General features: G+C 41.7%; 1 protein-coding gene across 1 annotated transcript; it reads left to right on the top strand.

The window, feature by feature from the left end:
* The first annotated feature begins 11,644 nt into the window (after positions 1-11,644).
* LOC141632706 (uncharacterized) lies at positions 11,645-12,490 on the top strand. The gene has a single exon (XM_074445224.1). The coding sequence runs from the start codon at positions 11,645-11,647 to the stop codon at positions 12,488-12,490; it is 846 nt and encodes a 281-aa protein (XP_074301325.1).
* Positions 12,491-14,160: the final 1,670 nt, after the last annotated feature.

The following is a 14,160-nucleotide window of genomic DNA, read 5'->3' as shown; positions in this document are numbered from 1 at the left end:
TACTTTCTGCAAATTGTCCATGCCATTAAGCAGAGTCTGTGTTGGACTTGGCGGTGGAGTGAGAATCGAGCTTCCAGGTCCCTTATCTGATTTGGAATGCATCACCACAGTAGGAGTCTTGGGAGGTAAGGTGACTTTTGTCACAGGTGTGGTTTTTGATGTGTGTCCGGGTGCCTGCGTTTGAGCCGCTTCTAGATGGGATTTGGCAGTATCAGTGGCTGACTACTTCCTGACACGGTTGATGATGCTGATGATGCATGTTTGCTTCCGTCCATTCTGTCTTTAGTAACTAAAGATGACGACCACTATGCCCTATGGTGGGCGCCAAACTGTTATGGTATTTTTCTACCGAATTAGGTTAAATTAGGTCAAAGTGGTCTTATGCGTTATATGTGGATTGTATTGTTTATATAAATGTTAAGTATGGAAAATAAAGATGTAAATAAGAGTTAACACAAGAGATCTGGTGACGCGGAAAACCCAATGTGGGAAACGACCGCGGGAAGGGACGGTACCCTTCCAATGATTGCACTAGCTTTCAGTATAAGGACGAGTACATGGGAAGCAGCATGGTAATCTAGCTAGTACAATGCACTATGTTTGTGTGTTGGTCTCTGAATGAATATTTCTCCTCCTTCTCCTTGTCTATATATAGAACCTAAACCCTAATATGGTTTAGGTTGCTTGTGCGGTAAGCCAGGCTGTACATGTATCCGGGTCTTATTGGACTTCTTCTAGCTGACGGCCCATAATTTGCTATCTGGAACCCTGTTCTCCCTAATCTCCCTAAGATCTCCCTGGTTGCTTTTAGCTCACGGGCTCCTCATAGCCATTGGTTTACTCGGCCCAATTCATTATGCAAGTCTTGGTAGACCTACTCCTCTATCAGCCCAATGCGCAGAATTTGGCCCAAACAACGATACCGTTTTCTTATACGACTACAATACATGATACAGTTTCTTTAAAACCATGTGCGTCCGGCTCTGGGTTAGGCAAAATCCAAACCGTAGATAGACTTCCGACCCGGTTTGAGATTTATTTAATATTAATATATTAATAATATAATAATAAAATATAAAACCAAAGCTATTTAATCGCGCCTCTCAAATTTCAATTACACATTAGTCCCGTTAACTCCTACTCTCCTATTTTTCAACCCTAATTCCCAATTCATCCCCTTCTCACAAAATCGTCTTTCTATCAAGGTAATTTCGTATGGTTACTTCTATTTTTGTTTTCCAAGTAATCGCAAAATATTTAATTTACAATGACATTGTGCTTGGGTAATTTTCTACCTAAAATTCACTTGATGACGTGACAAATGATCATTGGAGCAAAGCAAGAGCAACGGATTGATGAAGTGGCTAGGAAATAACTTAAGCAAACTCCACACAAAGCTGCAATCCCACGCAAGTTGAACAAAACCCACGAGATTCGGTCAAATAACAAATCCAACAAAAATAGGGAAGTTGAGCAGAAATAGGGAGTAGGCGCTAAGGAGGAGCGGGTCAAAAGGAACAACTATAAATTTGAAGCAAGGGCAAAGCAACGAGGACATTCATTCATTCACTCACTCACACTCCAAGTCTCAACTCCAGAAAAATATCATTCAAGGGCATTACACTTTTTTTCCGTCATAATTATATCATTACGTTGTTCCTCCTCAGTACTCCAGAAGTCATAGTGCATACATTTGGCGGGATACCAACTCCCCCGCGGTTTTTCCCACAATCGGGTTTTCTGCGTCACCAATTTCTTGTGTCCTTTACTTTTTTGCATTTTATTATTTTGTTCCTTCAGTTTGCAAGTATATCCATCCAACCTTAAATCGACTAACAATAGACCGCTTTAACCCACCTAAAGACAAAGTGACTATTAGGTAATTTTTTACCAAAATAGTTTGGCGCCCACCGTGGGGCATAGTGGTTATATTATAAGTCAACCTTCCAAGCAGTACGTTCAACATGTAAGGATCCAATCAGAATACCTCCAGTGCCCCAAGTTCCACCTCCAGTGTCTCAAGTTCTACCTCGCAGCCTATGGCGTGGACCATTCCAGTAGCAACAGGAACGATAGAGCCAGCTGCCCTCATCAACAGGACGGTTACCACTAACCAGCTGTCCAACACGACCCCAATACGGGCTAAGCCCCCGTATTCACCCAAAAACTTAGATGTGGGAGGAGAGCGCGCAAGAAGGTGTCGGGAGCACCTGGCCAAGCAAAGTCCAGCAGGGAAAACGGCCCAGTCAGAGCAGGAACGCCGGTGGTTTCTCAGCACTCTGGATCAGCTCCACCGGATTTGTGGCAACAGCTACTCAAAGGCATGAGCACTTTGCACCGTGTTATGCAGAGCCAATAGAAGGACAACAAGATCTAGCAAAAGGACAACCGGGGCTTGAAAGATAGTATGGATGCAATGTCCTAGAAGGGAATGCCCCCACAGACGGCAGAGCGTACGCCGGATCGGGAAACGCTCAAGAGGAACCATGGAAAAGTCTTCCCACGTGATTTGGTAACCAGGCTAGATCTGGAAGTGGTATCATCACCGGGGGTGCCGCAGCAGCCAATGATGATGCCTCCCCTGGAGGGTACTATCACCACCAGGGGTGACGCCACAACCAATGATGACACCACCCGGGGTGACGCCACCAACAGGAACGGCAGTAGGGGCAATTACCCCAGTGGGATTAGGAGCCTTAACACCCATTTTTCCCTCACCGCTTAGCAGTACACCGCCCGTATTGGGGAACACCCAAGGCAAACCCTTTACGAATAGTGCTCGCTCAGGATCAAGCGTATACACACAACAGGCTCTGGATGCACAATTCAGACCCATTATGAATGCAACCCCGTTGTCTAGTAGCTACGTTGTCCCACCGTACGCCACAGGAGGAACGCCAGTAACCGGCAATCCCTTTGGCTTTTATTCGTCAGTCCACAACATGCATATGGGAGCAAGTACCCTAGTGGAGCAACAGCTGTAGGAGCTTAGGGCTATGATCAGCAAAGTGTCGGGGATGCCTCATCCAATGGAGATAGCAGCACCAGAAATCTATACAGACTCACCCTTCGTGGACAGCATAGCACTCGTCAGTGTGCCCAAAGGATTCACTCCACCAACCATGACCCTATACGATGGGAAAGATGATTTGTTGGACCACGTCAATGTGGGAAATAAGTCTGTATACTTCCCTTAAACTAGAAGGATTATAACGATTTAATGCACATGATCAATGGTCATAAAATAAAATACATAAACAAAAGTAAAGGATTCAGAAATAACCTTTGGTCCTAGCAAATATGGCCTAAGAACAATATCAAAACTGATATTCGCCTATTAGTTGCACCCAAGACGATCTGAGATATACCCTTTGATTATGCTAGAAATCAATCTAAAATTTTCTGTAAAATTTTATTGTCTTTGTGTTTTGTGATGAGAAAAAGGAGGCAAGGTCCGAAAAAAATATTAGGTCAGAAATAATTCACTACCTTTTTTTTTATATAGACCGCAATCCGAAATCAATTAGGAAAGAAATCACCTCCTAATTTTCGGCCAAACAGACCGAAAATAAGAAGTGTATTTTCCTTATTTTGGTCTTTCCAAAAAATATATAAAGTGTGTTAAATTGTCATCTAGTGAGGATCGAACCCATGACCTCTTGGCTTGTGTACCCTCACTATTACCACTATGACACATTCAACTTGTTGATATTAAATACAACTGATTATATTTAACTACGAATTAACAGATTAATTCGTCCAAACTAACCTTATATATATTTAATTAAATATAACATATTATATTTAATTTACTTAATTGACGATTAATTCGTCTCAACTTAATATTATTTAATTTTCATTAAATAATTATCTCATCAACACATTGACTAACTTTTTAGTCATTTTGGGCATCAATGTAATTATATTTCTATAACCACATTTCTCAAATACATCCTATAGGTGTGACCTTTAGGGACCAGTTGATCACCGCCATCTGTATGATAATAACGTCAAACTTTCTAGCAAGCCAACCGTTATTAGGTAAACGTTAATCAACTGATTAAATATACGAAGTATACCCTTGTGAACCTGTAAGAGATTTACAAATGTTATCACACTAATTTGTGGAGGACACCAGCTCCAACAAACTCCCACTTGTCCTCACAAGTGTATGTGCGATAACCGATTCTCATATCCTTTAAAATTTCTCCCACTCAATGTAAAACAATTTGCAAATCCGAATTCACAAAGGTCGTATTTTACAAGCGATCAATATCAAGAGTGGTTTTCCCGACTAGAGAGTAACTTAACTGATAAACGAATCAGCATTCGAGCATGGCCATGCATTTCAGTTACAACTCCTCGAGTGGCCCTGAGAAATAACTATACCTGATAAGGTATGGATATTTTCCTCAACTCGAATCCTGCAGACGTAAGCACAGTATGAAATGACCCAGAAAAAATCTACTTAGCCCTAGTTACGGTAGACCGTGAGAAAGAAACCAAAGTCACCCAAACACTGCCTTAATCTCAAGAGACAGTTGATAGTCAAAAGAATCGACTCTAGGTACACAATGAATGTCCTATCCACGACCTGGCACCGAATGTTATAAAACATTTAGGACTCCATTACGTTGTCACAAATAAAAATTGTCCTACGAGGTATCGTCATAATCTCGTATCTGTGATCGATTAGTCAACCGTTTAACTTATGGCTCGTTGAACCCACCATCAATCGACTGCACAATATAATAGCCGGAGTTATCAGCTCACATTGGCGATTACGGACCAAAACAAATATAATGTAATTCAGTTCACTTTGTGGCGTTCAATGTTGTCAGTACAATCCACATGAAAAACAAAATATTATATATATAAAACGATGAAGTTATAAATAATATATGAAAAAGATAATGTATCAAATCCATAATCAAGTACTACAACTTAGGAACATGTTTAATTCCCATGGAATTAACATGCCCTACATGCTTATCATAATTCAACGGTTTGGTGAGAGGATCTGCGATGTTATCATCCGTCGCAATCTTGTCAATCACTATCTCTTCTTGCTCCACGTAATCACGGATCAGGTTAGCCTTCCGAAGTACATGCCTAGATTTGTTGCTAGACTTTGGCTCCTTAGCCTGGAAGATAGCACCTCTATTGTCACAATAGATGTTGATCGGGTCATTCGAACTAGGAACTACCGAAAGCCCTTGTAAGAATTGACGCATCCATATCGCTTCCTTTGTTGCCTCCGAAGCGGCATAGTACTCGGATTCTGTAGTAGAATCTGCTACAACACTCTGTTTGGAACTCTTCCAGCTGACTGCAGCACCATTAAGAGTGAAGACGAACCCGGACTGAGATTTTGAATCATCTCAATCCGTTTGGAAGCTAGCATCTGCGTAACCGGTTGCGCATAGCTTAGTATCGCCTCCATAAGTCAATACCCATTCCTTACTCCTCCGTAGGTACTTAAGGATATTTTTGACTGCTATCCACTGTGTTTCACCTGGAGTCTTTTGGTACCGACTCGTCATACTCAATGCATATGCCACGTCTGGACGTGTGCATATCATGGCATACATGATCGATCATATTGCAGAAGCATAAGGAACACGACTCATGCGCTCAATACCTTCAGGCGTCGTGGGTGACTGAGACTTGCTCAACTGCATCCCAGTCGTCATAGGAAGGTTCCCCTTCTTGGAGTTGGTCATGCTGAACCTCTCAAGAACCTTATCTAGATAAGACTCCTGACTAAGTCCGCTTTTTTGTAGTTGGTCATGTGACGGACTTCAAATTCCGTCACATGTACCGTCAGTTTTCCGCGTTTTTTTGTAGTGAGTATTTAGAAGGAAAGCTCTTGATCGAGTACCATTTTTGCTCGATCGAACACAATGGCCACGGAGAGCTATGCTATGTCATCTAAGTCCGTTTCGGATGACGATATGAAAGACGACAATGGTTATGGTGAATCTCCCATTTGGAAAGCCGAGCTGGATGCTTTGGAGGCTGTAATATATGGGACAGAACCCATAAAGGAGGGGAACGAGAAGGTAGATGATTCAGTGAATGTTCCTAGCACGGTAGAGGTAATATACTCTTTTGTCAATTATTTCGACGTTAGGAGCGACCGACCTGAGGTAGTCAATGATAACTTCATTATTATTGGTATGGCTGATAGTAAACTACCTCATGTGACTTCCGCTTTCTGTTTTAATGCTCCACCCTCTCCCGGTTGGACGAAAAATTTAATAATGTTTCACCATATTTGTCATCGGAAATTTTTCAAGTTGAGACGGTACTTCAGATTGCTTTTATATGCTCCTTTTCTATTCTGGTGCTACTTATACTTTTGTGTAGCACATGCGCAGACTTATGATCGGTTGCTAAGAGCTTTGAGTTGCTTTGATCGTGAAACACTGGAGCAATTGAAGTGAAGAAAAGAAGGTCGAGCTGGGACCTATCTGAAACTAGCGCTGTCCGGGAGGCAACCCGGAGTTTTAAAACTTTTTAGTTGATTTTTCAAACATTTCAGTTTTGTTGGACTTGTAATAATTGGTTTTCGAACGATAGACTGGAATGGCTAGACTTGCTTTGTCATTTCTTTGGGCGTTTATTGCATGTTTGCAGGTATCTCACGAGAATCACTCGATCGAGTACTTTTTGTTCTCGATCGAGCAACTTCTGCAGCCCATTTGAATCGATCGAGTGCTTTTGTACCTCGATCGAGTACCATCGAGTAGGCTTGTTTTGATTAGCTTCTAGAGACGTTGTTATGGAGCTATTAGCGACCTCCCTTGTTGCTGTCTGGTTTGGGGAGGTCCCTACTTCGCGTGTTTTTATAAGTTTTCTGCAGCTTCACTATTCCTTTTCAGTTTGCATTTCCTTTCCCTATTTTTGGGTACAATGAGGGCATTGTACAGTTTGGTTTGGGGAGGGTATATGCATCCATATCTGCGTCTGCATACTGTTTTTACTGCATTTTTGTTGTCACATTTAATTTTTGAATGCATTGTTTATTTTAATTTCAAAAAAAATGAAAATCACAAAAAATCAAAAAAATCGAAAATTTCAAAAAATATTTCACGTTTATTTTTGCATATAGGCCGAGTCGGAACAGTATATTTCAGTGATGAAATTGCATTACATTTAGTCATTTCATTTAAGCCTTGCAACAAATTGATTTTTTATTAGCTTGGTCATTTTCATAATCTACGAGTTTATTTTAAAATTCAGCTGAACGGATAGACTTGACCTGAAATTTTGGCAAACTACTTATAATTTCTAAGTTTTAGAGCCTTAAAACTGGTGTCATTTATGACCAGTTCATGTAGGATTGTGAGTAGTTACTCCTTGCATAGCGTGTATCATTAATTTGCAAATATATGAAATTCAATTGCTTTTTGCCTATATACATTCGGGTTAGTGGTTGGTGTCATATGCATGGAGGTGCTTATTTTCCCCTTTTTCCTATTTTTACCCATTTAACTCCACATTTAGCCAAATTTGCCTTTTGACCCTTAACTACATCCAAATTTAGCCTGCCTTGTCAAGCTAGTTTAGTGATCGTTTTGCGGTATTTTACTATTGATCCGAATTTGGTTTGTATTTGATTATCGGAGTTGGTAATATATGGAGAAGGAGTATGAAAAGTTGAAAAAAAAAAAGAATTCGAAATAAAACAGTAAATGAAAAAACCGTGAAAAAGAAAGAAAGAAAAAAAGAGTTTGATTGTTGACGGTTTTTACTCCTATGCATTATTTTTATCCTATGAGGAGTATCTACTTTGGTTTAGTGAGTTTGTATGCCGAAATAAAGGGCATCTGTGCTTATTTCTAATGGTTGTGAATCGGATATGGTTTATTTGGTTCTGTTTATTTAGCTTGCTTGGCTATTAACCTCACATTTACAGAAATATTTTGCCTTTTCTTAACCATTGCCTCACTTTTCCATACTTTTATAAGTCCTCGGTTGTGACAGACTTTGTTTGGTTGGAATGTATGTGTACGACAGCTAGAATTGTCTATCATATTAGCTGCATGCATGTTTATGTCGATCGTAGTTTAGGTGAGCGACTATTTTTCTTCTTCTCTTATAATTCATATGCTTACCCTTTACTTCATCAGAGAAGTGTACCCATGAGAGTCCATCATTAAAGGTCTTGCAAGGTCGACGGTTCAGCTTTATTATAAACATCTTATAACTCATTTACATTTGACTGTTTTGCTATAAGTATTAGTGCTTGCATTAAATCGGTTTAAGTGGACAATTTGTAGCTAGCTCTGAGTTTTCTTTTCTGTTCCATTAGTTTTGCATATAGTTTTCTTAGGGACAAGGAAAGGTCTGGTTTGGGGAAGTTTGATGCGTGCATTTTATATAGACTTTTTGTACCGTATTTGCACGCATTTCTATGTATATTACGTAGTATTAAGCTACAAATGTCCCCCGAATTGTCTACTTTGGTTTCTCTTGTCCTATTTGCAGGTATGAACCAGAGAGGAGCATAATCAAGCTTAATACATATCCCTATGCATGAATTTAGGAGATCAGTTGAGTCGGAGCTTGGAGACTACTATTTTGAGATGTGCATAGAAGTAAGGAAGCTTAGCGGACAAAGGAAGAGCTTCATATTACTAGTGCCTACTTTGAAGATCCATATATCGAGTTCTACAAATGATAATAAGGTGATTCTAATTGGAAATGTAATCTTATCCTCTTAGCTTTCCAACGACACCGAAAACGGCTGATTTTCCCAAGTAACGAAGAAATGGCGGCCGTTTGAAGTTCAGTGCGCGAAGCAGGAATTACGCGCTGCAAACCACTCGATCGAGTACTTAATGTCCTCGATCGAGTGGTGCCTTTATAATAGTGCTCGAACGAGTACCTAATGTCCTCGATCGAGAGGATTTTGCTAGGAGTTACTCGATCGAGGAGTTCTAAAGTCCTCGATCGAGTACTTTTCTATCTGACGCAAGATTTTAATATCTTGTTATCGTATCTTAGGTTTAATAATTGTCTATCCTATAAATAGGATAGACGTAATTAGGTTAAGAGATCTCTTTCATATTTCTTGAACCCTTTGTCCTGTTGAACCCTTTGTTTTATCTTTAGTTCTTGTTTTAGTCATTGTTATGCGTAGCTAATTCTCTAATGCTAGGATTAGGGGAACCATGATAGTATATTAATGATGCGATAATTTGGTTTAGAAGGTTTTGTTGTGAGAATTGATTCATTAGCAATATAACTGTAATTATTAGGTTGAATGCATGCAATTGAAGTAATTAAACAGGCTAAATTCAGACCTAGATCAAGAGATTGGAATGAATAGACCTGCTATGAACAATAGACTACACTAATGAGGGTGAAATCTAAGTTAGTGGTATTTTAGGGCGGATAGCGGACCGACAGGACCTTTCCATTACCCTTCTCACATCAGACCAACTGACCTACCTTTAGTTGATTTGTATAATATCATGGTGAACCGACATCCTAGCATCTCTCTTTCTATTTTCTCTCAATCCTTGCTTTTAATTTAGTTCATTAGTTTAGTTTAAATAACTCAAACCCCCCCTATTTTGTGACCATAGACAGACTAGATAATGAGTAGATAGTGACCGCCTCCCTGTAGATACGATACCCGACTTGCCTCTACTTCATTAGTTAGAGCCGGTTCGTTTTATTTTTGATATGGTTGCGACAGCCGTGTCAGTCCTCTTGCCGCGTCAGTAGGAACGACTTGCCATCAGTCACATTCGATGAAACAGATATCCAAGATGAGAGGGAACAACATCACGACGCATTGATTATCACCCTCTCAATAGGAATTTGCCTGGTCAGGAAGATCCTAGTTGACATCGGGAGCTCCATCAACCTCATAATGCTGGGAACCGTAAAAAAATGGGGTTCAACGAGAAAGACCTGCTAAGGAAGGCAGTACCTCTGGTTAGGTTCAGCGGAAAAATAAAGCACTCTATGGGAGAGATTGTAATTCCTACATTCGCTGGAGGAATTAACAAACATGTGAGGTACTTGGTCATCAACGGCCCATCCACTTACAATGTTATCCTTGGCAGGCCCTGGATTCATGAAATAAAAGCGGTTTCATCCACGTACCACCAGAGCCTGAAATTCCCATCACCTTAGGGAGTACAGGAAAATACGAGGAGACCAAGAGAAAGCAAGAGACCGTTACAAGGATGCTCTCAAACCTATAACGAGTCCACCAGCATAGCAATTATAGAGGCTGTGTGTCCAGAGGGAGTACATCGAGCCCCCACAGGCAGAACTTGACGAAGTACATCTGGACGTACAGCGCCCTGAGCGAACTCTACTGATTGGAGTAGACTGTACAGGTAGTATCCATCAAAAGCTACTTGAGTTTTTGCGTACTAACATGGATTGCTTTGCCTGGTCGTACGATGATATGGTAGGTATTGAACCAACTGTTATAACGCACCGGTTGAACATCGACGCCAGTTATCAACCAGCACAACAGAAAAGGAGGAAGTTTACTCCAGAAAGGAATGAGGTAATCAATCAGGAGGTAGACAATCTACTAGCAGCAGGGAAGATTAGGGAGGTCAAGTATCCAGAATGGCTTTCTAATGTCGTGGTAGTACCCAAGAAGAACAACAAGTGGAGGGTATGTGTAGACTTCACGGACTTAAACAAAGCATGCCTAAAAGATCCTTTCCCATTGCCACACATAGACGCAATGGTGGATGCAACAGCATGCCACGAAATGCTCATCTTCCTTGATGCATGAAGTGGGTACAATCAGATCAAAATGCACCCGGATGATCAGGAGAAAACAGCCTTCAGATCTGAGAGGGGCTTGTACTGCTACAACGTAATGCCATTCGGCCTCAAGAATGTCGGCTCGACCTACCAACGTCGGGAAAACAAAATGTTCAAAAATAAGATTGGGAGAATAATGAAAGTTTATATAGACGATATGGTGGTCAAGTCAAAACAAGCAGAACAGCACATGGCCCACTTCGAGAATACCTTCGAAATACTCAGGAAGTACCATATGAAGTTGAACCCCCTGAAGTATACCTTCGGGGTGTCTTTTGGAAAGTTCTTAGGGTATCTAGTCACCCATAGGGGAATCGAAGCAAGTACAGAGCAGATCCGAGCAGTTCTACAACTGAAATCCCCCCAGAAACTGAAAGACGTGCAAAGGCTCACAGGAAGAGTGGCGGCCCTGAACCGGTTCATTTTCGAGTCCTCAGATAGATGTCGGTTGTTCTATGACATCCTCAGGAAGGGCAAACGATTCGAGTGGACAGAGGAGCATGAAAAGGCATTTGATGAACTTAAAAGCTACCTGAGCACACCTTTATTACTCTCTAAACTGGAACCAGGAGAACCCCTGTACCTGTACTTATCGGTTACCAAGGTGGCAGTCAGCGCTGTACTGGTACGGGAGCACGAGGAAGCACAAAAATCTGTATACTATATCAGTAAGTCTCTGCTGCCTGTAGAGACCAGGTACACTTGACTAGAAAAACTCGTCTTAGCACTTGTTATTGCATCATATAAGTTGTATCCCTACTTTGAGTCTCACACCATCTCCGTAATCAGAAACTACCCCCGAAAAGCTATAATGAGAAAACCTTAACTGTCGGGTAGAATGGCTAAGTGGTCCGTCCAATTGAGCGGGTACGACCTGAAATTTGGACCCCGAACGGCTATCAAATCCCAAGCCCTAGATGACTTCGTGTCAGACTTTAGCCTGACCCTCCAACCTCAGGCTGACAAAGACGTGCTGACCCTGAGTGAGGACAAGGGTGACCAAAGGTGGGTACTATATGTTGACAGGGCTTCAAACATGAGAGGAACGGGGGTAGGCTTGGCCCTCCGGTCACCTCAAGGGGAACATATTTTTCAGGCGGTACGGTGTGAATTCAAGGCAACCGACAATGAAGCCGAATATGAGGCCCTTATCTTGGGACTACAACTAGCCTTGGACCTACGAGTCAGTCACATAGAAGTATACAGCGATTCCCAACTTATTGTAAACCATGTGAATGACTCGTATGTTGCCAGGGATTCCAAAATGGTAGCCTACTTGAAAGTGGCGAAGGATCTCAAACTTCGTTTCGCTAACTTCTTCATTAAGCTAGTCCCTAGGGATCAGAATGCTGAGGCAGACGCCTTGGCAACATTAGGGGCATCATTCAAGCCTGGGGTAATCTCTACTATACGTGTGCTAGAACCAGCTGTCTGTCAGCAGAAACATGATGGGCCAGACAAGGCCATGTACTCACAATGGACACACGAAGCATGGGTAATGTGTACCTTAACAGCCCAGGATATACCTCCAGACTGGCTGCAGCCTTACCACGACTGGTTACAACACGATGTAATCCTTGCCGATAAAAAGGAAGTCAGAAGTTTCAAAATGAAAGCTTCGAGTTTTGTACTGATTGACAACATACTATTCAGAAGATCACTGGCAGGACCCTATTATGCATGACATCCACAGCGGGGAATATGGAAATCATGCAGGGGGTAGGAGCTTGTCTAATATAGCACTCAGACAAGGGTACTTCTGACCGACTATGCGCAAGGATGCAATGGAATACGTAAAGAAATGTCATGCATGCTAAAGATATGCGCCAGTTAGCCATCAACCAACAGAACCCATGCATCCAATAATCTCGTCATGACCCTTCATGAAATGCGGAATGGATATTGTGGGACCACTGCCCCGTGCTTCAGGACACAGGGTCTACATGCTTGCCATGACAGACTATTTCTCCAAGTGGATAGAAGCGGAGGCGTTCCCTCAGCTCCTTGAGCAGCACGTAATCTCTTTCATCAAACGGAACATCATATGCAGATTTGGCATCCCTTCAGAAATAGTATGTGACAATGGTGCACAGTTTGTGTCTGACAGAACGGAGGCCTTCTGTGCCAGGTGGAACATCGCACTGTTTAAATCTACCCCCGGAAATCCTCAGTCAAATGGAAAGGCAGAATCCAGTAACAAAATTGTCATGGAGAACCAGAAAAAGAGACTGGAGGAAATAAGGGGTAAATGGACAGATGAGCTCCCCCTAGTACTTTGGTCCGATAGAACCACTCCCAAAGAGGCCACAAGGCAAACACCATTTAGTCTAGTTTATGGGGCTGAAGCAGTGATCTCTTCTGAAGTGCGAATACCAACACACAAGTATGGCTGCATAACAGAAGACATAAATTAGGTGGAAATGGCTAGCAACCTGGACACTGTGGACGAACTAAGAACCAGCGCTGAGATCGGAGTGGCAGCCTACAAACAAAATGCTGCCAAGAGCTACAATCGAAACGTAAGAATCAAAACTTTGCAAGTAGGAGACCTGGTACTCAGAAAGGTGTTCCAGAACACCAAGAACCAGCAAGCATGAAAGTTTGCTTATAATTGGGAAGGACCATACCAGGTAGAAAGCGTGGTGGGTAATGGAGCATACAAACTCATGACTATGGAGGGGAAACTTATACATAAGCCCTGGAACATTATTCACCTGAAAGAGTACTACATTTAGGTTCCAGCTGCTGAACCACAAAAATCTTACCCTCAGAAGGTACAAAACTATACACACGATAAACTTTGAACTTGTGCCGTTAGCGCCTGAACTAATTTCTTATAATGAAACAGTGTTTATCTGAAGGGGTAGAACGCCCAGAATCTACCCGCTGGAATCCCAGTCCTATTTCTCAGTAGGTACGACAAGAGAAGTGGAAACCCAAAAATTTAAGTTATGGCACCAACTTCTTATTTATCCGCCTGAACAGGTATCACATGGTTGCTTTTTGCAGCTCCATAGAAGGAACACTATCTGCCCGACAAGGTATCTCGTTCACAACGTACGTGTTAGCCACCTTGAATCTACCAGGTACGGCTAAAGGGGTAACAACTTAAAACGCGCTCTCAAATTCTTCCCAAATACTTCAAATTCTTATATTTTCCACCCTCGGGTGTTATCTGTCAACAAGTAGCACTAAGGGAATAAAACGTGGGAGTCACACCTTTGAGATTTTTTGCAAAAAAGGGCCCAGATTAAGTGTTGTTTTCTTTTAAATTTTTGGTTGTACTATTTAAAGGAGTACAGTTTTTGCTCCTAAAACAATTTCCATTTTAATCCATTCCCATTTGCGATATTT

The sequence above is a fragment of the Silene latifolia genome, chromosome Y (genome assembly GCF_048544455.1).
Source record: "Silene latifolia isolate original U9 population chromosome Y, ASM4854445v1, whole genome shotgun sequence".
NCBI classification, from domain to species: domain Eukaryota; kingdom Viridiplantae; phylum Streptophyta; class Magnoliopsida; order Caryophyllales; family Caryophyllaceae; genus Silene; species Silene latifolia.
The sequence above is the reverse complement of the archived record's forward strand: the minus strand, read 5'-3'. Positions and strand labels throughout refer to the sequence as shown.